At 50.5% G+C, this 19,251-nt stretch overlaps 1 protein-coding gene across 3 annotated transcripts; it reads right to left on the reverse strand.

Moving 5' to 3' along the window:
* RGL3 (ral guanine nucleotide dissociation stimulator like 3) lies at positions 4,240-19,169 on the reverse strand. 3 transcript variants are annotated; one of them, XM_021083875.1, is made up of 19 exons: positions 18,744-19,169; positions 18,154-18,267; positions 17,333-17,556; positions 17,108-17,161; positions 16,780-16,994; positions 11,977-12,119; positions 11,664-11,879; positions 10,887-10,990; positions 10,708-10,792; positions 8,931-8,987; positions 8,738-8,824; positions 8,504-8,536; positions 8,296-8,417; positions 7,039-7,134; positions 6,870-6,938; positions 6,695-6,791; positions 5,911-6,063; positions 5,713-5,827; positions 4,240-4,725 (listed from the first exon to the last, which is right to left on the reverse strand). In XM_021083875.1, exons 1-19 carry the CDS (start codon positions 18,774-18,776, stop codon positions 4,607-4,609), a joined length of 2,136 nt encoding a protein of 711 aa, XP_020939534.1. In that variant the 5' UTR covers positions 18,777-19,169; the 3' UTR covers positions 4,240-4,606. The 3 variants fall into 3 exon arrangements, with proteins under 3 accessions (XP_020939534.1, XP_020939535.1, XP_020939536.1); XM_021083876.1 differs by lacking the exon at positions 17,108-17,161; XM_021083877.1 differs by lacking the exons at positions 4,240-4,725; positions 6,695-6,791 and having other exon boundaries at positions 7,043-7,134.

Below are 19,251 nucleotides of genomic sequence, written 5' to 3' on the forward strand. Positions count from 1 at the left end.
GGCAGCTCCCCCGAGGGGGCGGGACTAGCAGGCAGCCAGGGCTGAGATAAGAGAGAGGCAGACGCCCTGCTGGGCCTGGAGAGGGCAGGGGCCCTCCAGAGCCCCCGTGGCTCCTTGCGGGTGGGGGTGGGAAGAGCTCTGGTTTCTGCATGGACACACTTTCTTTGCTGTGTGATCCTGGACAGGTGACTTACATTATCTGGTCTTTAGCCTTCTCATCTATAAAACCTGGCTTGGCACATAGCAAACATTCCGAAAACGTAAGCTACTGATATTATCATACTAATCAACATCTCTTCCCCGTCTGAGGAGGAAAAAAATAATTGTAATAATGAGGCACATTTGAGTGTTTGCACACTGTTGGGCAGTGCTGCCAGACAGCATGCATGAATGAGCTTGTGTTTGTAAAATTACATGTATTCTGGAGTGTGAGATTTCATTTGTGATTTTTTTGGAAAAAGACTTTTAACGCTTATGTTTGTACACTCTTGGGATTTTATTCTACAAGGAGTGTGCAGTTCTTTAATAATCTTGAAAGTATAGAACAAACCATAAAAGCTATTCCCTTGAGCTAAGCTTAAACTGAGGTAAAACCCCCGAGACAGAGGTACCTGCCTGGGGGAGGAGTGGTACTTACCTTATTGCATCAGCCTGCCATAGATTAGCCAATCAGAAAGCTCCATTCCCTGGAACACAGTGATTGGTTCAGGGAGAGCATGTAACACAAGGGGACCCAATAGGCTTCCATCCTGAGCCTTTTCCTTGAGTTCCTAGGAAAAGGAGGTGCTGCTTTCTATTGGGTGATGAGGGATGCAGGTGGAGTAGCCAAAGACATCTTTGTCACTAGGAGGGGAGAAACTGTGTGATGATGAAGCTAATGTGGACTTCTGTACTATCTATTCCCTCCACCTGTAAGATTCTTCCTCTGAGTATCCCCAAGGCTCACTCCTTCACTTATTTATTTATTTATTTATTAGGCCATCCCTGGTACGGGGAAATCCCTGATCCAGGGATTGAAGCCACACAACAGTGACCCAAGCCACAGCAGTGACAACTCCAGACCCTTAACCTGCTGCACCACCAGGAAACTCTAACAATACTGAATCTTTAAACATTACACCATCAGGGAACTCTCCCACACCTAAACTTGACTCAGGCCTCTGTCTAAATATCACCTCCCCAGTGAAGCCTCCTTGATTACCCTATTTAAAATGAATCCAACTAGGAACCATGAGGTTGTGGGTTCCATCCCTGGCCTCGCTCAGTGGGTTAAGGATCTGGCGTTGTTGTGAGCTGTGGTGTAGGTCACAGATGTGGCCCGGATCTGGTGTTGCTGTGGTGTAGGCTGGCAGCTGCAGCTCCGGTTAGACCCCTAGCCTGGGAACCTCCATGTGCCACAGCTGCAGCCCTAAAAAGACAAAAACAAAAACAAACAAAAGTAACCCTCTCACTCCACACTCTCCCCATCAGCCCTTAAACAGTTTAGTAGTAGTAGTAGTAGTATTTTGCATTCCCTATACTTATTATATCTAATATGTATTTGATGGGGGCTTTTTTTGGTCGTTTTTTTTTTTCTTTGTAGGGCCACACCCTTGGCATATGGAAGTTTCGAGGCTGGGGTCGAAACAGCTACAGCTGCTGGCCTACGCCACAGCCACAGCAATGTGGGATCCCAGCCTCCTCTGTGACCTACACCACAGCTCATGTCAATGCCAAACCCGCAACCCACTGAGCGAGGCCAGGGATCGAACCCTCGTCCTCATGGATACCAGTCAGGTTCGTTACTGCTGAGCCACAACAGAACTCCTGACATTTTGTTATTGATTCACCACTTTCACTAGAACATTTTGTTCATTTCTGTATCAGCAGAGCCTGGCACACGGTAACAAGAAATCAAGAAATATTTGTGGAGTAAAAGATTAGAGAAAAACCAAGCTGAGAGATGTAGAGAAACCGTTGACCTTGTGTTAGCCACTGGATAGAGCTGTTCTGAGTACCCCTGCACTTTTAAAAGCAGAAGTTAATGAGAATCTCTTCCTCAGGAAATTGGCATTTGGACTGCGTGAGAGAGAGAGAGGCAGAAACTGTAAGCTGTGATTAGGAGAGGCACACTAGCCCCAGGGGTGAACGCATGTATTCTGACACATTGCAGACAATTCAGATTTGAATCTCAATCTTGTGACTTACCATGCCACCTTGGCTAAGTTACTTAACCCTCCCTAGCCTCACTCAGTTTTTCACGTATAAAATGGGCATGATGTGCCTCCTTCATGGGGCTATTATGAGGATTATGATAGATTATGTCAAGTTTTGAGAACATGCCTGGCACATAGTAAACATTCAGTAAGGATAGCAATTATTTGCTTAAGCTAGTTTAAGAAGAACATTGTTATATCTGATTGGTCTTTTTTTTTTTTGGCTTTGCTTTTTAGGGCTGCACCCGCAGCACATGGAGGCTCCCAGGCTAGAGGTCAAATCGTCAAATCGGTGCTACAGCTGCCAACCTACACCACAGCCACAGCAACACCAGATCCAAGCTGTGCCTGTGACCTATACCACAGCTCACTGCAATGCCAGATCCTTAACCCACTGAGTGAGGGCAGGGATTGAACTCACAACCTCATGGTGCCTAGTCGGATTTGCTTCCACTGCTCCACAATGGGAACTCCTATGTCTGACTGGTTTTAAGGTCTTAATACTTAAGAGGGAAAAAAATCTGTATTGTTTTGTGTACTTAACTCTGCTTTTTGTTTGGTTTTGTTTGGTTCATGGATTTTTTTTTTTTTTGCCATGCCCACAGCATATAGAAGTTGCCAGGGGAATTTAGGGTTAATAGATGCAAACTATTGCCTTTGGAATGGATAAGCAATGAGATCTTGCTGTATAACACTGGGAACTATGTCTAGTCACTTATGATGGAGCATGATAATGTGAAAAAAAAAGAATGTATACATGTATGTGTGACTGGGTCACCTTGCTGTACAGTAGAAAATTGACAGAACACCGTAAACCAGCTATAATGGAAAAAAATAAAAATCATTATTAAAAAAATAGAATAGGAGTTCCCGTCGTGGCGCAGTGGTTAACGAATCCGACTAGGAACCATGAGGTTGCGGGTTCGGTCCCTGGCCTTGCTCGGTGGGTTAGCGATCTGGTGTTGCCGTGAGCTGTGGTGTAGGTTGCAGACGTGGCTCGGATCCTGCGTTGCTGTGGCTCTGGCTTAGGCTGGTGGCTACAGCTCTGATTCGACCCCTAGCCTGGGAACCTCCATATGCTGCGGGAGCGGCCCAAGAAATAGCAAAAAGACAAAAAAAAAAAATATATATATATATATATATATATTGTCTAGCAGAGTACTTAAGCAGGGGAAAAAAAAAAGTTCCCAGGGACTGAATCTGAGCTGTAGCTGTAACCTACACCACAGCTGTGACCTATGCCACAGCTGTGGCAACGCCAGATCCTTTACCTACAGAGCCAGGTGGGGGATCCAACACATGCCTCCACGGTGACCTGAGCCACTGCAGTTGGATTTTCTTTTTTTAACTTTATTTATTTATTTATTGTCTTTTTGCCTTTTCTAGGGCTGCTCCCGTGGCATATGAATGTTCCCAGGCCAGGGGTCCAATTGGAATGTAGCCACCGGCCTACGCCAGAGCCACTGCAACATGGGATCTGAGCCACGTCTTTGACCTACACCACAGCTCACGGCAACGCTGGATCCTTAACCCACTGAGTGAGGCCAGGGATCGAACCCACGTCCTCATGGCTACTAGTCAGGTTTCATTACTACTGAGCCAAAACAGGAATTCCTTTTCTTTCTTTCCTTCTTTCTTTCTCTCTTTCTTTCTCTCTCTCTTTCTTTCTTTCTTTCTTTTTTCTTTCTTCCTTCCTTTCCTTTCCTTTCTTTTCTTTTCTTCTTTTTGCCATTTCTTGGACCGCTCCTGCGGCATATGGAGGTTCCCAGGCTAGGGGTTGAATTGGAGCTGTAGCTGCCAGCCTACACCAGAGCCACAGCAACACGGGATCTGAGCCACGTCTTCAACCTACACCACAACTCATAGCAAGGCTGGATCCTTAACCCACTGAACAAGGCCAGGGATCGAACCTGCAACCTCATGGTTCCTAGTCAGATTTGTTAACCACTGAGCCAAGACAGGAACTCCTTTCTTTTCTTTTTTAAAATTTTTGTCCTGATGAAGAATGAACACGGGGCACAGGCATAGAACAAACAAGACAGACTCCTGTTTCATGACTTTGGTCACTATTTTCATCCACTTCTGTTGCTTCTGAAAGGTCTGCAACAGTTACAAGATTTCTTTGGGGGAGAGTCTGACCCCCGATGCTCTGCCTCTTTCTATGTTTATGGGATGGAGTTCTCCACCAGCCACCCCATGGCCTGATGTCTTTGGAATAGGGATCTGGTGCCAAGAGGGTCAGAAGGATGGGGTTCAGTGAGGTTGGGGGCAGTTATAGGTTATGGAGCACAATGGCCTCTATGGGGAAAGGGGAGCTTTCCAGGGAACAGCCTCCTCCCCACCCCCTGGTGATAGAAGCCAGGCCCCTTTCTGCCCATGGGGCCATGTCCTAGAAGATGAGGAGAGCCACTTCAGGCAGAGGAGATTGAAGTCGTGTGCCGGACCATCTCCTTCCGCCGCAGCACAAAATCTCCAGGGGCGGCTGGGCTCATTGCGTAGAAGACATTGGCATTGTCAGGAATCAGGAGTTCTGGACAGGCATGGAGAGGATGGTGAAAGGCCTGCACAACCTCATATTTCCCCTACAAAGACCTAAGTAAACTTTCACCCTTTACCCTGGAGCCCGAGCAACCTTGGGTCCCTTTAGCCAGTGCTAAGCCAACCTCATTCCCCTTTCACTGGGAACCTGGACAGCTTCCCACTCAAAGCTTGCCCAACCTCATGTCTCCCCCACCACCAACCAGGGTAACCGCCTGCGATTTTCCTCTGGAATCTAGACAACCCACAATACAGCTTGAGCAAACTCCAACCACCCATTCCAGTCAACTTCCAGTCCACCTGTAGCCAATGCCCTGCCAAGGTCATGCTGCTCTCCCAACGAACTTGGACAGCTTCTGACGTGCCACTTCCAGCCTGTACCACTTGTGGGCCTTGCACATGATACATGGACAAGTATTCCTTCCTCATGTCCTGCCATCTTCATGTTGCATCCTTTCATAGGTCAATCTCTTGTTCTCCCTTTTGAAAACTGGACAACCTCCTACTCACCTCTACACTGAATAACCTCATGCTTCCCTTCCCTGAATTTCGATACCATGGGGCCTTCTCCCATGCCAAGCTCCGATAACTTGAGTCCCCATGCTGAGTCTGGACAAACTCATTCCCTCTCAAGGCCAAGCCCAGAACCCCCTTCAATCTCTCACTCCACCAGGTCAAAACTGAACAACCTCATGACTCTACAAATGTAAGCTTAGATGACCTTCTTGCACTCCTTCTCCCACCTGACCCTGGGCAAGCTCATTTTCTCATAAATCCTAGGAAGATAGCTTTAGTGCCCTCTTCCCTTGCCCTGAGCCAGGACAACTTCATGACCTCACATAATGAAGGCACATATATTTTTCTGCCTCTTACCCTGGCCCTGCTTCCTCTGACTGCTACTCTGTGCTAGAACCACCTCAGTTAATTTGCTGCCCTCCCAGCGTTCCCTCAGCCCAGGATCCAAGTTGTCCCTGCTCACCCCTGTCCCCAGGAAGGACTTGAAAGAGCTGGTAGTCACGGGCCCAGGGCTGGGCCACATTGTGCTTTTCCAAGGCTCGCTGCACCACGCTGGGGGCCTTGTCCTGACTAGTGAGCTGGGAAGAGAGGGCGGGAGGTTAGGTAGGATGAGCCCCAAGGGCAGGGCTGCCCCAAGCAGATTCCAGGCCCAGCACCTTACCAAGATGCTCCGATACAGATTCCCATGGTCATTGTTGATGCTGATGCGGATGACTCGGGCCTCTGAGCCCTGCTGCCCAGGGAGAGGGATGCGAGGACCACTCAAGGGCAAGGCCAGGGGCCGGGGGCCTGGCAGGTCGGGGCTCAGGGGCAGCTGTAGGCAGTGGAGATGGAGGTTGAGTGGTGAGAGCATGAGGCCCCTCCCTCATTGTATTCAACACATCTTCCTATACACCCCAAGCCTGGAGACATGCAACTAGGGTACATACACAAGCCCACATCTATGCAATCCCATCACATACAGACCTGCATGGCCTCTTATGTACAGTCACACATGACCCATGTTCATACACAACCCATGTACCCAGAGAGCAGCAAGCAAACACATAGGTTCGCAATTGTTGGACGTGCACAAGCCTGTGTCCACGAACAACCCTGCACGCAGATACTGTAGATATTCACAGCCACATTTCCCCTCCAGGTAAGCACATTCCTGGGGACAGATATATCCTTGCAAAAGTGTATAATTGTGGCCCAGAGTGCCCTGCGGGTAAGGGGCTTTTCTGGTCCAGACCTGACCATAACTGATGGACAGTCCCTGAAACAGGACCATGGAGACGCACGTGGTCTCCCAGGCATACACCCAGAGTGCTCAGCCAACTGTGTGTATAGTCTCTTGTGTACATACCTGGCCCTTAAATCCTGTGCACACACACATACACACACACACGCACACACACAGCCCTGGCTGCCCAAGGTCCCACATGCACACACAGTCCTGGTACCTTGATGCTGGGGCCCTGGGGCCCTGGAGAGGCTGGAGGACTGCCAGCTGGAGGGTCCCTGGTTATAGGACTGGATGGGGGGGATCTTGGGGACACACTGGGGGAGATGCAGAGTCCAAGGTTGGGTGGCTGCCCCGAGCTCTGACCCTGCCATCTCATCAAATGGGAGGCTCACCTGGAGGTGGAGAATGAGGGGTCCCCAGGGCTCCCACCAGGAGATGAGCCTCTCTCTCTGGACAGCTTCCTGAGAATTGGGACAGGAGATGAGGCTGAGATCAGCCTCAGTCCTGGGAGCAGATCCCATCTCTGCCCACATCATTCCCCAACTTCTCCCTGAGACTCACGCACTGAGGCGCTTGGTGAGGCTGATTCGCCGCCGGACACGTGGGGAGCTGGGGCAAGAGGCAGCCGGCGGCTCAATGACACGGGAGATGCGGTAGCTGAGGGGTCAAGATGCAGATGGGGAAGGTGGGTTGGAAAATGAATTCGAGTCAGTCAGGAGCTGGGTTTGTGGTGTGTAGAGAGGTGGGGGCGGGGCTAACAGCCAGGGATTGGGCACCAAATGTCAGGGTCAGTGTAACAAATGTGGTCATTAGTTTCAGGATGTTATTAGGGATGAGATGAGATGGCTTGGTTGGCAGGTCACACAGGGATTCACAGAGTGGGACTGAAGCTTCAAATTGGGTCAAGGACAGAGTTCAAAGTCAGATAATCACTGGGATCAATGGTTAGGGTGATGGATTCAATAGAATGAAAGGAAACCCTTGGGCAGTTCAGTTGGATGCTCTGACCTGGGGTCACAAGTCAATTTATATGTCAAAGTTGGAGTCAGTTGCTCAGAACTGGGGGTCAATAATTGGGCTCAGAGAGTCAGATAGGGGTCACAAATGGGGTCATGGGTCAGAGAGGGCCAGGGGTAGGGATGAGAACTGATGGGCTGGTTGAGTAGAATGGCCAGCTCCATGCTAAAGGTTGAATTTAGATGTGGGATTTCCTGTGGTGGTTCAGCAGTAGTGAACCCAACTAGTATCCATGAGGACTTGGGTTTGATCCCTGGCCTTGCTCAGTGGTTAAGGATCTGGCATTGCTGTGAGCTCTGGTGTAGGTCACAGAGGTGCCTCAGATCTGGTGTTGCTGTGGCTGTGGCGTAGGCTAGCAGCTGTAGCTCCAATTTGACACCTAGCATGGAAAATTCCATATGCCGCAGGTGCAGCACAGAAAGAAAGAAAGAAAGAAAGAAAGAAAGAAAGAAAGAAAGAAAGAAAGAAAGAAAGAAAGAAAGGGAGAGAGAAAGAGAGAAAGAAAGAAAGAGAGAAAGAAAGAAAGAAAGAAAGAAAGAAAGAAAGAAAGAAAGAAAGAAAGAAAGAAAGAAAGAAAGGGAAAGAAAAAAAGAAAGAGGAAAGAAAGTCAAAGTTTGGGATCAGAGGTTGACTGAGGCTCTCAACTGGGCTGGAGACAGTGCAAGGTGACAGGCTGCAGGGGAGGTCAGGGCTGGGAGGTTGTCTTAGCAGCAGCTGGAGAGGTACATGAGATAGGTGGACCCAGTGTGTGATCCAAGGTCAGCCAGTCGGGGAGATCAGACCAGGCCACAGGTTGGTCACCTCTGCTCCTCGCTGAGCTGGCACTGAGCACGCAGGGCAGCCAGGACAGGCAGGCGGGGGCTCAGGCAGTAGCTCTGACAGCGCCTCTGCAGCTGCTGGATGCGGGCCAGGATCTCCCATTCCTGAGGGGGCGGCCTCTGAGACCCCACCCTGCCCTGCCCCCACCCTGGACTCCCCACTCCCCACACCCACTCAGGTGCCCACTTACCTTTCTCCTCTTCTCAAAGTTGATGAGATCCCCCTGGGGGCAAACTTTATCTGAACTGGAGCCTCCAGGGTCAAGGATCAAGGGTCAAGGTCAGGGGCTGGGATATCAGGAGGCCCATGCACTAAATGAGTTGGGGTCAGGAGCAGGAGCAGGATCAAGGGTGTGCTGTCAGGAGGCCCGCTGTGCTGAGGGTGAATGGTGCTGGGGTCAGGAGGCTAGGGTCAGGGCTCAGACCTCCAGTATGTCCGGCAGGGCTGTATCCAGCATAACCAGGTCCGTGAGAAAGGTGCCAAGGTAGGGGACAGGCCCTGGGGGCAGTTTCTGTAGCCCCAAGAGTTCCAGTCACTCTCAGCCCATCACCAACCCCATCACGTTCCAATCCCTTCCCCGAGGATCCCGCTTGTCTCTCATCCCGACCATCACTCACTGAGAGCAGGCTTCCTGGGGGGGTGTCCTCCTCTTGGGATGCCTTGGTGGCCTCGTCCTGGGGGGGGGAGAAGGACTGAGCAGTCCTGGGGCCTCTTTGACCCCTCCCTCAGGGAATATACCTCCATCCTAAGTGGTTGTAAAGGCCATACCCAAGGGAAAGTGAACTGGGTTGGGGGTGCGGGGAAAGTAGATAAGCAGCCGGGGGCAGGTACCACCAGCAATAATGAGAGGTGGGGCTCATGGGTGCCATGGCCCCCAAGACTGGCCTTATCACAAGTGAGAACCCTTGTACTTTGGTGGTCCCCCAGAAATGCCTTGAACCTTGCCTTCGTAGCATTGCTCTGCCTGGTAATTAGGGGTATAAGGGATGGGGCAGGTTTTTTTTTTTTAATTTTTATTAGAGTTGATTTACAATGTTCTGTCAGTTTCTGCTGTACAGCAAACTGACCCAGTCATATATATATAAATATATATATATTCTTTTCTCTCATTATCCTCCATCATGTTCCATCACAAGTGATTAGACATAGTTCTCTGTGCTATACAGCAGGATCTCATTGCTTAGCCACTCCAAATACAATAGTTTGCAACTACTAACCTCAATAAACTCCCAGTCCATCCCACTCCCTCCTCCTCCCACTTGGCAGGCTAGGGAAGTTCTTTTTCTTTTTCTTTTTACAGCTGCACCTGGGGCATATGGAAGTTCCCAGGCTAGATATCACATTGGAGCTGCAGCTGGCTCACGCCACAGCCACAACACTGGATCCAAGCCGCCATCTGTGACCTATGCCGCAGCTTGCAGCAATGCTACATCCTTGACCCACTGAGCAAGGCCAGGGATGGAACCCGTGTCCTCACGAACACTATGTCAGGTTCTTAACCCAATGAGCCACAACAGGAACTTGCACTGTCTGCCCATTTGGGGCCTGAATCCCTCCAAGGGCAGGAAATGTGTCTATCAGGTTCTTGGTGGAGCCTCCTGGCAAGCACCTGGCACACAATAGGTGTTTAATGATGAGCTCCTTGTTCCTTGAGCCCTCATCCTTATTTGAGACATTCATTCACTTACAGATATTTACTGAGCATCTGCTCTGGGCCAGGTACTGTTCTGAGTGCTGGGGAGGTGGGAATGAACAAAACAGACAAAAATGCTGGCCTCTCAGAGTAGATATTAGCAAGGAGGAGATACAACAAGCAAGCTAGACATGGAAAGTGAGGACAGGCAGAGATAAGGGCAGTGGAGGGGGGGCGCTGAAGGTGCTGGAGGTGCAGGGAGGGCCTCTTGAGGGCGGGGACCTTGGGGTAGACCCCTGCAGGAGGTGAATGTAAAGAATGTTCTGGGCAAAGGGACAGGCTTCCTGTGCCATTTATTCGGGATTCACCTAAGAACCCTAGGTGAATTGCAATTAGAACCCAAATCTTGCCTGCAATAAGTCAGACTTGTTGGCACACATTTTTCAGTCTTGCTTATCAAAGTCAAGTCCTTAGCATTTTTTTTTTTTTTTTACTCTTTGTTCTGACTCTGGCCTTCAATGACCTTTTCCCTGTAACTTCTGGTATTTGTTGAATGAACAAATAAGGTGGCCACAAAGTGTGAGCTATAATGAGGGCAGCAGAGGCAGTAAAAACGTAGGGCTGCCCACAGACAAGAGGAAGTTCATTCCTGAGGCATAGGGAAAGGACATTGAATGTCATGACAATGACAAGCAATGCCCTGCCAGGCCCCAGGTCCCCTTCCTGGGCTTGGGATCTGCGGGGGCCTCACCCATCTGTACCTGGGAAAGAATCTCTCTGCTGCTGAGGTGGTTGTTTTCATCGGAGAAAATCTGCGAAAGTTTCCTGAAAGTAGATAACGGTTCCCTGGGGAGACAAGAGAGGGGTCAGGGGGTGGCAGCGGGGGAGAGTCAGAGCTAGGATGAGGTGGGCCACCCCCACGACCCCACTTCTTGCTCACCGGCTCACTGCCCCCCAGCTGCGCTTGAGCCTGTAGATGGGGTTGGACTGCAGAGCAGACAGGATGGCACGCAGGGAGGAGAAATTCCGCAGTTCCCGGCAGCGCTGGGGGGCAGGGTGGGGGCTCGCTAGTCACACCCCAAGCCTGATTCCCACATCCGATCCACCTTTGATTCTGTGACTTGGGATCCCAGGTCAGACCCTTGCATATCTCGCCCCACATCTGACAAGCCACCCAGATTCAGTCTCCTTCCCCAGGGGCCCTCCTCCCTCCCCCACCTGCAGCCCCAGCCCCTCTGCCAGCTGTCCTTCCATTCCCTTCCTCTGACCTTGGCTTCCCGTGTCCCACTCCCTGCTTCTTCCAGGGCCCTAGACGGACCCATAGCATATCTCCCAGACCAAGACCCAGACCTCCCTCCTCCCCAACATCAGTCTCACCCCGAGGTGTCAACTTTCTACCCCCTTAGCCTTGCAGCGCCCCACTCTCTTTCCTGCGCCCCCATTTCTACTCTTCCTCTCTGCCCTGAGGGTCCAGCCCCGCTCCCACTCTTTCAGGACCCCAGCCTCCTTCTCCAATCCTATCCCCTCCCCAGTGCCCCCAATCCATCTTTTTTATTCCTACACCAGCCCCGCCCAGCCACCTCCCAGGCTTTCTCTTAAGCACCTCCCAGCCCCAACCTTCCCCTTAGCCCCCGTCCTCTGCCTTCCGCCCGCCGTCAGCCTCTCAGCGAGCCTCGGCCCCGCCCCCAGCCCTGCCCACCCAACCCCAGACCTGCACCTGGGCGATGCGGATCCACTTCTCCAGCCGCTGCGCCCTCTGCGGGGCAGCCAGGCCCGGCTCTCCAAGGACCGAGCCCAGCACGCAGCCGATCACTCTGTTGAACTGGGTCACAGTGGCGCGCACGGTAGGGGCGGTGCCTGTGGCCCCCGGCCGGTCTCGCTGCGACCACACGGAGCCCAGGCACTCGCAGGGTCGCACGCGCGAGAAGAGCTCCTGAGCGGGTGGGGAGAATGTGCAAAATCTGTGCTTAGCGGGGCCTCCCCCCAGCCCCCCCCACAACCCCCCAGCCGCGCCCAGCCAGAGTTCTTACCACATCCATCAGGGTCAGCTGCTCGGCCACCTCGTCTACACTGAAGTCCAGGAGCTCAGGGCCTTCCCTCACGAGTCTTTCCTCCTCTTCCAAGCAGCCTGCTGGGGAGTCTGGACAGGGGATCTGGGCAGCCCCTAGGGATCCTGATGGAGCATTAGCAGGGTTAAAAACAGTGAAGATTGAATCCAGGACTGGCTGTGTGATCTTTGGTGTCTGTGAGCCTAACCTCTCATCTGGGAAACAGAATTCTTTGAGCGTTTTTAAGAACGTCCGGGCTGCAGTAAAGGTCATTGAGCATCTTGGGTGGATTACCCCTGAAATTTAGCACACTAATCCAGAGAAGTAAGTGCCATTAGGCACCTTCTAGGAGTGGGGAAATTTTGAGGCAGGAATTTGCTCTAACTTGAATCCTCAGTAAATAGTGAGACAGGGATCTGAAACCAGGTGCTCAAAGGCTAGAATAGAAGGTAGGCTCTTTGACTTTGAACCTTTATTAGGATGGGATCCATCGTCTCCTTTCTGGTGGTTCAAGGTGGTATAACCTTGTGGTTAAGGGATTGTTTTAATGGCTAAATTCAAATCCAAACTGGTTCACTATGCTTGTTGTGCCATTAAAAGCAAGCCTTTTGACCTCTCTGTGCCTTGGTTTCTTCATCTGGATTTTTTTTTTTTTAATTTAAAGGAGCTCTCACTTAATAAACTGCTATTAAGTGCTCAATAAATATGATTTTTTCAAGGTGAGTTTCAATGGTGGCACTCCCTAGGGGACATTTTGGAAGTTGAAATCTTGCCACAAGAGGAGCCAGACATATATAGTGAAGAATTGTTCCACCCAATCTCCAAATGTCCCTCCAAGGCATTTGTGTCCTTGGAAAAAACCTGTTTATGATAATCTGTATCTAGAACACAACTATCTTGTTCATAAACACTAATTACTTTGGCTCCAGGAATGCAAGAACTCTGAAAGTCTGGACTTTGTTTTGTGTGGAGATTGCAAGTGTTGCTCACTATTTTGGAAATCGATCATCTACGTCACCAACATTTATGCTAATGTGTCTGTGTTGTCAGTGCTCTCCCTTACATTATTTGCAGCTATCACACTCACTATGATGCTATGGCAGGCAAAGGCATTGGACAACTTCATCATGCCCAAGCATTGACACACAAACAAGTATAGTTTATTGTTGTGTAATTTTTTTTTTTTTTTTTTTTTTTTTGCTATTTTTAGGGCTACACCTGCAGCATATGGAAGTTCCCAGGCTAGGGGTCCAATTGGAGCTACAGCTGCTGGCCTATGCCACAGTCACAGCAATGCAAGATCTGAGCTGTGTCTGTGACCTATACCACATATTGCTGGATCCTTAACCCAGCAAGGATCCTTAACCCTAAGTGAGGCTAGGAATTGAACCCACATCCTCATGGGTCCTACTTGGATTTTTTACCACTGAGCCATGACAGGAACTCCCTGTTTTTGTTTTATTTCTCCTTCTTGTTACAATTCCAGCATCATATTATTATATTTTAAATAATCTCTGTAACTGTGTTTATCTGTCTTTCATTTCAAATTGGGACAGGTGGCATTGCAAAATATGAGTTTTTAAAAGTGAGCATAGGGAAAAAAACTGCACATAAATCTAAACAAAACTTTAGATCTCATAGCAAATATGGGGAATAGAGGAATATGCTTCATGTCACCATGAGAAAGCAAGTAGGTAAATGGAGAAGAATGTGAGACATTCCTTAGGACAGATGACCCTTTTTTTTTTTCCTAATGGTATTAAACAAAAGGCAAAGGGAAACTGTCATGGAATAAAGGAGATCTAAGAAGTGAACACCTTGAATGGATCTTTGGATGTGGAAGAAACACCTATAGAAAAGACAATTTAGGAACAATGTGGGAGGGAGTTCCCTGGTGGCCTAGCAGTTAGTGATTCATTATTGTCACCACTGTGGCTTGGGTTTGATCCCTGGTTCAGGAAATTCCACGTGCTGAAAGTGCAGCCAAAAAAAGGACGGAGTTCCTGCTGTGGTGGTGTCTCTGCAGCTCCAGGACTCAGGTTCAAACCACAGCTGGCACAGTGGGTTAAAGGATCTGGCATTGTAGCAGCTGTGACCTATGCCACACCTGTGGTTCAGATATGATCCCTGGCCAGGGATCTCTATATGCCATGGGGTGGCCAAAAACAAACAAACAAACAAAAACCAACCCCCTCCAAAAAAAACCCACAAAGAACAATAGGAGGATTTGAATATGAGTATTTTTTTGGTCACGCTACTGGCATGAATATGACTATTTCTTGAGATTACGTAATTACTGCTGATTTCATTGGAAATGATTGTGGGCATGAAGGCTATATCTTTTAAAAGTCCTTTTCAATTGCAGGTGCCAACCAAAGTATTTGTGTGTGACATGACACAAGTCTGGGATTTACCTAGGATTTGCCTACAAATCATCCTGAACAAGATTTTTTTTTTTGGTCTAATTGATAATTGTTGAAGATGAGCAATGGGTATTTGAGTAGTCTTTCCACTATTTCTCCCCACTTCTCTATATGTCTTAAATTTTCCATGGTAACAAGGAACCCTAAAATAAAGATGTTAAGGTTCCCAGAGCCTGGCATACAGTCAATGTTCAATAAATGTTCATTTTCTCTTTTCACTTCAATAACTCATAGCTTAGGGCTGCACTTTCAATAGAATTTTCTGCAGTGGTGGAAGTATATTCTTTTCTTTCTTTCTTCTTCTTCTTCTTTTTTTTCATTTTTGGCTGCCCCAAGGCATATGGAGTTCCTGGGCTAGAGATCAGATCTGAGCCACAGTTGCAAACTACACTACAGATGAGGAAATGCTGGATCCTTTAAATTACTGTGCTGGACCAGGATCGAACCTGCAACCTGGCTCTGCAAAGATGCCACCAATCCTGTGGCACCACAGAGGGAACTGAGAAAGTATTTTCTACCAGTGCTGTCCAGTGTGGCTACTAAGCACTAGAAAGGTAGCTAGTGTGACCAAAGCACTGAATTTTTATTTTTATTTTTTAGGGTTAATTAATTTAAATTCAGTTTCAATAGCCACACAGGGCTAGTGGCTGGCAGACTATACAGCTCTGATGATTTTCAGTCAGTTGGTGAAATCTTGAAGGTACAGGAAGAAAGATATTTAGTAACCAGGAGGAAAGATGGAAGGATCAAATATACATAAATAACTGAGACTTTGTCACCCAGAGAGAGAAGTGGCTGCTACTTTGTAAAGCAGAGAGGAGTGTAGCCACTTTAATCTTAGGATTAAAAACTGGGGATTAGGGTTTATAGATGCTTTTGTGATAGGGATCGGATCAAGCACAGAAGGGTGAAAGAGGATGCTTTATAAGCAGGATGTAATTATTCAGTCAACAAAGCTGTGTTGTAACTGACCCTGGGGACAGAGCTAGGGATAAGGCCAATGGGTGCTATGACAAAAAATAGGCAGGTAACAGGACTCAGAGTGGGAGGCTGAATTTGTTGGGAGAAGATCTGAGAAAGCATATATGAGGAGGTGACAATTGAACAAACACCTAAATGAAGTATGTGGATATTTTTCCTTCCCCCTAAAGCTCTCTACAACAGAGGTTGGCAAACTTTTCTTTTTTTCTTTTTCTTTTTGTCTTTTTAGGGCTGCACCCTCGACATACAGAAATTCCTGGGCCAGGGGTCAAATCAGAGGTAGCCACCAGCCTATGCCACAGCCACAGCAAGGATCTGAGCTGCATCTATGACCTACACCACAGCTCATGGCCACACTGGATCCTTTAACTCACTGAACCAGGCCAGGGATAGAGCCTGTGTCCTCATGGAGGCTAGTTGGGTTCATTACCACTGAGCCACAATGGGAAGTCCTTGGCAAAATTTTCTATAAAGGACCAGACAGTTTGCTGACACCTGCTTTACTAGAAAATACCAGTAATGGGGAGTTCCCATCGTGGCTCAGCAGGAATAAATTTGGCTAATAATCATAAGGATGCAGGTTGGATCCCCAGCCTCCCTCAGTGGGTTAAGGATCCGGCATTGCTGTGAGCTGTGGTGTAGGTTGCAGATGCAGCTCAGATCTGGTGTTGCTGTGGCTGTGGTGTGGGCTGGTGGCTACAGCCCCAATTCGATCCCTGGCCTGGAAATCTTCATATGTTGTGGATGTGGCCCTAAAAAGACAAAAACAACCAGTATGATTTATTGTATTAATTTCATTGTAAGTAGTAGATTCTATTAAATAAGAATCCTAACAATAATGAAAAGAATACTCTTTGCTAAGCCCTCGATGTTTATTTATTTACTTGTTTACTGATTGTTTCCTCCAGAAACCTGGGAGCTCCTGTCTACTGTTATGTGGCTAAATATTTGTTGAATGAATGAAGAGGCCAATGAGGTAAGTACTATTGCTACCCCCATTTCACAGATAAGGAAACTGAGGCTCAAAGAGGTGAAGTGGCTTATCCAAGGCCACACAGTCAGCAAATGGCAGACCTGGGACTGGAACCCAGGTCTCTGTGGCTCCTAAGGCAAGTAGCAATAGAATGATTTGTAGCCAGAAACACAGGGTATCCTGACTCAGTGGTAGTGAGAGTGTGTTGGGTGGGGGACGTAATAGACAAATGCCAACACTTTGGACAGAGGGTTATTATTCCCATTTTACAGGTGGGGAAACTGAGGCTCAGACAGGGTTAAGAACCTTGGCCAAGATCTGTAGCTCCTTGAGGGGAGGAGGCCCCTGGGGGAGAGAGCATGCAGGAAAGGGCTGCTCAGGACACTATCAGTTCCCGCAATAACTCACCTCCCCATGGCTGGGACTGCTCCTCTTCTTCCTGCTCTTGCTCAGCCTCCTCCAGGAAATCTCCCAGCAGCTTTTCTGCCTCCTGGGCCTCAGCCCCTGATGGGGCTGCCCAGCTCAGAAAGGTGCAGACACTGCCTAGGTCCGAGTGGGCTGGGGGGTCCTGGAAATCCTGAGGGTGGTCCCGCAGCCAGGAGCCCAGCACCGACACCACAGCCCTGGCCAGAGGGGCAGGGCCTCAGAGCCCAGCCAGGACCTCAGGAGCCCCTACACTTCAGATCCGACCTTTGACCTCTAGGACCCCCTAACCCCCGCTTGATGGGAAACAAACCTCAAGTTCTTGTTCAAGCTCAGATCTCTTCCCTCTGTCTTCTTGAGCTCTACCCTGGAAAAAGCCCTCCTCCTCAATCAGGTGAAGAAAAAGGGGACTGGAGGGGACTTAGGGGAAGGTTCTGGGGCTGGGGGTGGTTCCTGGTTCCAAATGGGGTGGAGGGAGTAGAGAGAGTATCTAGGTGAGGGTCTGGGGTGGGAACATGAGGGTCTCCCTGGTACTAACCCTGATGGCAGGGGCGGTGGCGGTGGTGGCAGGAGAAGGCCCAGAACGCGGGCAGTGGGCACAAAAGCCCGGTGGGTGGCCAGGAAGGCAGGCACAAAGCCCGGGTCCTGCTCTCGATCCCCAGACACCAACTCCCGCACCAGCCGCTCCAGCCGTGCCGCCCTCAGTGCCCGCACCTTGCTGGTGCGGTAATGGAGGAAGGTATCAGCAGCGGGGCTGGAGGTCTGTGGAGCGGGGACACAGGCAATGAAATACAGAGGAGTGGCCCCAGGCACTCCTTTCCAATCAAGTCCATGGAAGCACCACTCTTGCATCTGATCCTGTCCTCTCTCCTGAATTCTGCCACTTGGATTCATTATTCTGCTCCATGCACAACTACCCCACTCCCAAATCCACCCTGGACACCCTCAGGCTCCACCCCATTCACAAGCCCCCCCCACCACCTGTCCCCTGGCTGCTCTCAGCCCTCCTCTGCCACGCTTCACTGGCCCGTTCTCCATCCATCCCTCCTCCCCACCTGGCCCTCACCTGGCCGCTTCTAAAGACCACTCCTTCCTCTCCAACTCTGCCCCACTAAACCTGGCTTACCTAGGCCCTGCCGTGCAGTTCTGTCCCCAAGTCCCACAGGGCATTGCGACCTCATCTGGTCCCACCTCACTCATCTACCCCACTCACCTGACCACCTCCAGGCCCCACTCTATCCAGACCTGGTCGCCTCTAATGCCCACCCCTCCTTCGGGCCACGGCTCTGCCCTTCCACTCCGCCCCGCCCTCACCTGGTAGCCTGCCGCCCGCGCCTCACCCTCCAACCCCTTCCTCACCTGGGTGCCCCCTGGGCCTGCCCCCAGACTCAAACGCTGACTTCGCTGCCGCCGCAGAGAGACACTGTATACCGCGCCGTCCTCTGTCTCCTCACCCCAGTCCTGCAGCGGTGCCTGGATGCAAAGTTGGGCTCAAGATGAAGCAGGAAGATGGTCCCATGCGCCGCAGCGCCCCACCTTCCCGGTAAACTCAAGCCTGGACCTGCCAGTTTCATCCACCCACTTCCAGGCCAGAGTCGGTGAGAGTCCAGGCAGGGGTCCAGGCTAGGGAAGTCCCCTGGGTGCCATGGGTACCCTCCTCCCTGGTCCTTGGAAAGGGTGGCTTTTGGGAATGTCCCAGGGTCCAGTCTTACAGAGTCTGTCTCTGGTCCCTCCTGTGCTCAGAGAACTAACTCCTCTTCCCCCACCATCCCTAGGAGGAACCAGCCACTTCACTGGGTCAGGGGCCCAGAGGACCGAGGTATGGAGTCCAGAGAGGATCCGAAGGGTCTGATTTGAGGGGAGAAGGGGTCCAGGGGGGCAGGAACCTGGAGTTTCTGGACCTGGTAGCCGCCAGGGATGTGAGACCCCGGAGCCCCAGCTCCCCTTACCAGGGCGAGCTCCTTGCCCGCTGTCCGCTCCATGATCCGCAACCGTCCCGCTCCGCCGACGCGGCTGAGTGAGGCGGAAGGGCCTGCGGGTCGCGGGCAGTGGCTGGGCGTTGGGCCGGCTGGGCGGGGCGGCCGGGCCGCGCGGGGGCGGAGCGGGGTGGACCCAGGGCTCTCGGATATCCCTGTGGGACCCCAGCTCCCAGCCCAGGCCCCTGGAGAAGCCTGGGCTCTCCGGATAGGTGTGTATTCTGCACCGGGAGAAAGGCCCCTCTCTCTCTCCTAGGGGCAGGCTCTTTTTTTGTGTCCTTAGGTGTGTGGGGGAGTGTGTATAGCTAAGTGGGGGACAGACTTGAGACCTTAGATGGGGAGGGCTGGTCTGCTCCAGGTATGGAGGCATCTCCCATTTTTCTGGAGGGACAGGGTGAGCTCAGTGGTGTCCCTAGCTGATGGAAGTCATCACTCCCCAGGTCAGAGAGAGCTGAATCTGTGGTCCTGGGTTTGAGGGGTA

The sequence above is a fragment of the Sus scrofa genome, chromosome 2 (assembly GCF_000003025.6).
Source record: "Sus scrofa isolate TJ Tabasco breed Duroc chromosome 2, Sscrofa11.1, whole genome shotgun sequence".
In the NCBI taxonomy this organism is placed as follows: domain Eukaryota; kingdom Metazoa; phylum Chordata; class Mammalia; order Artiodactyla; family Suidae; genus Sus; species Sus scrofa.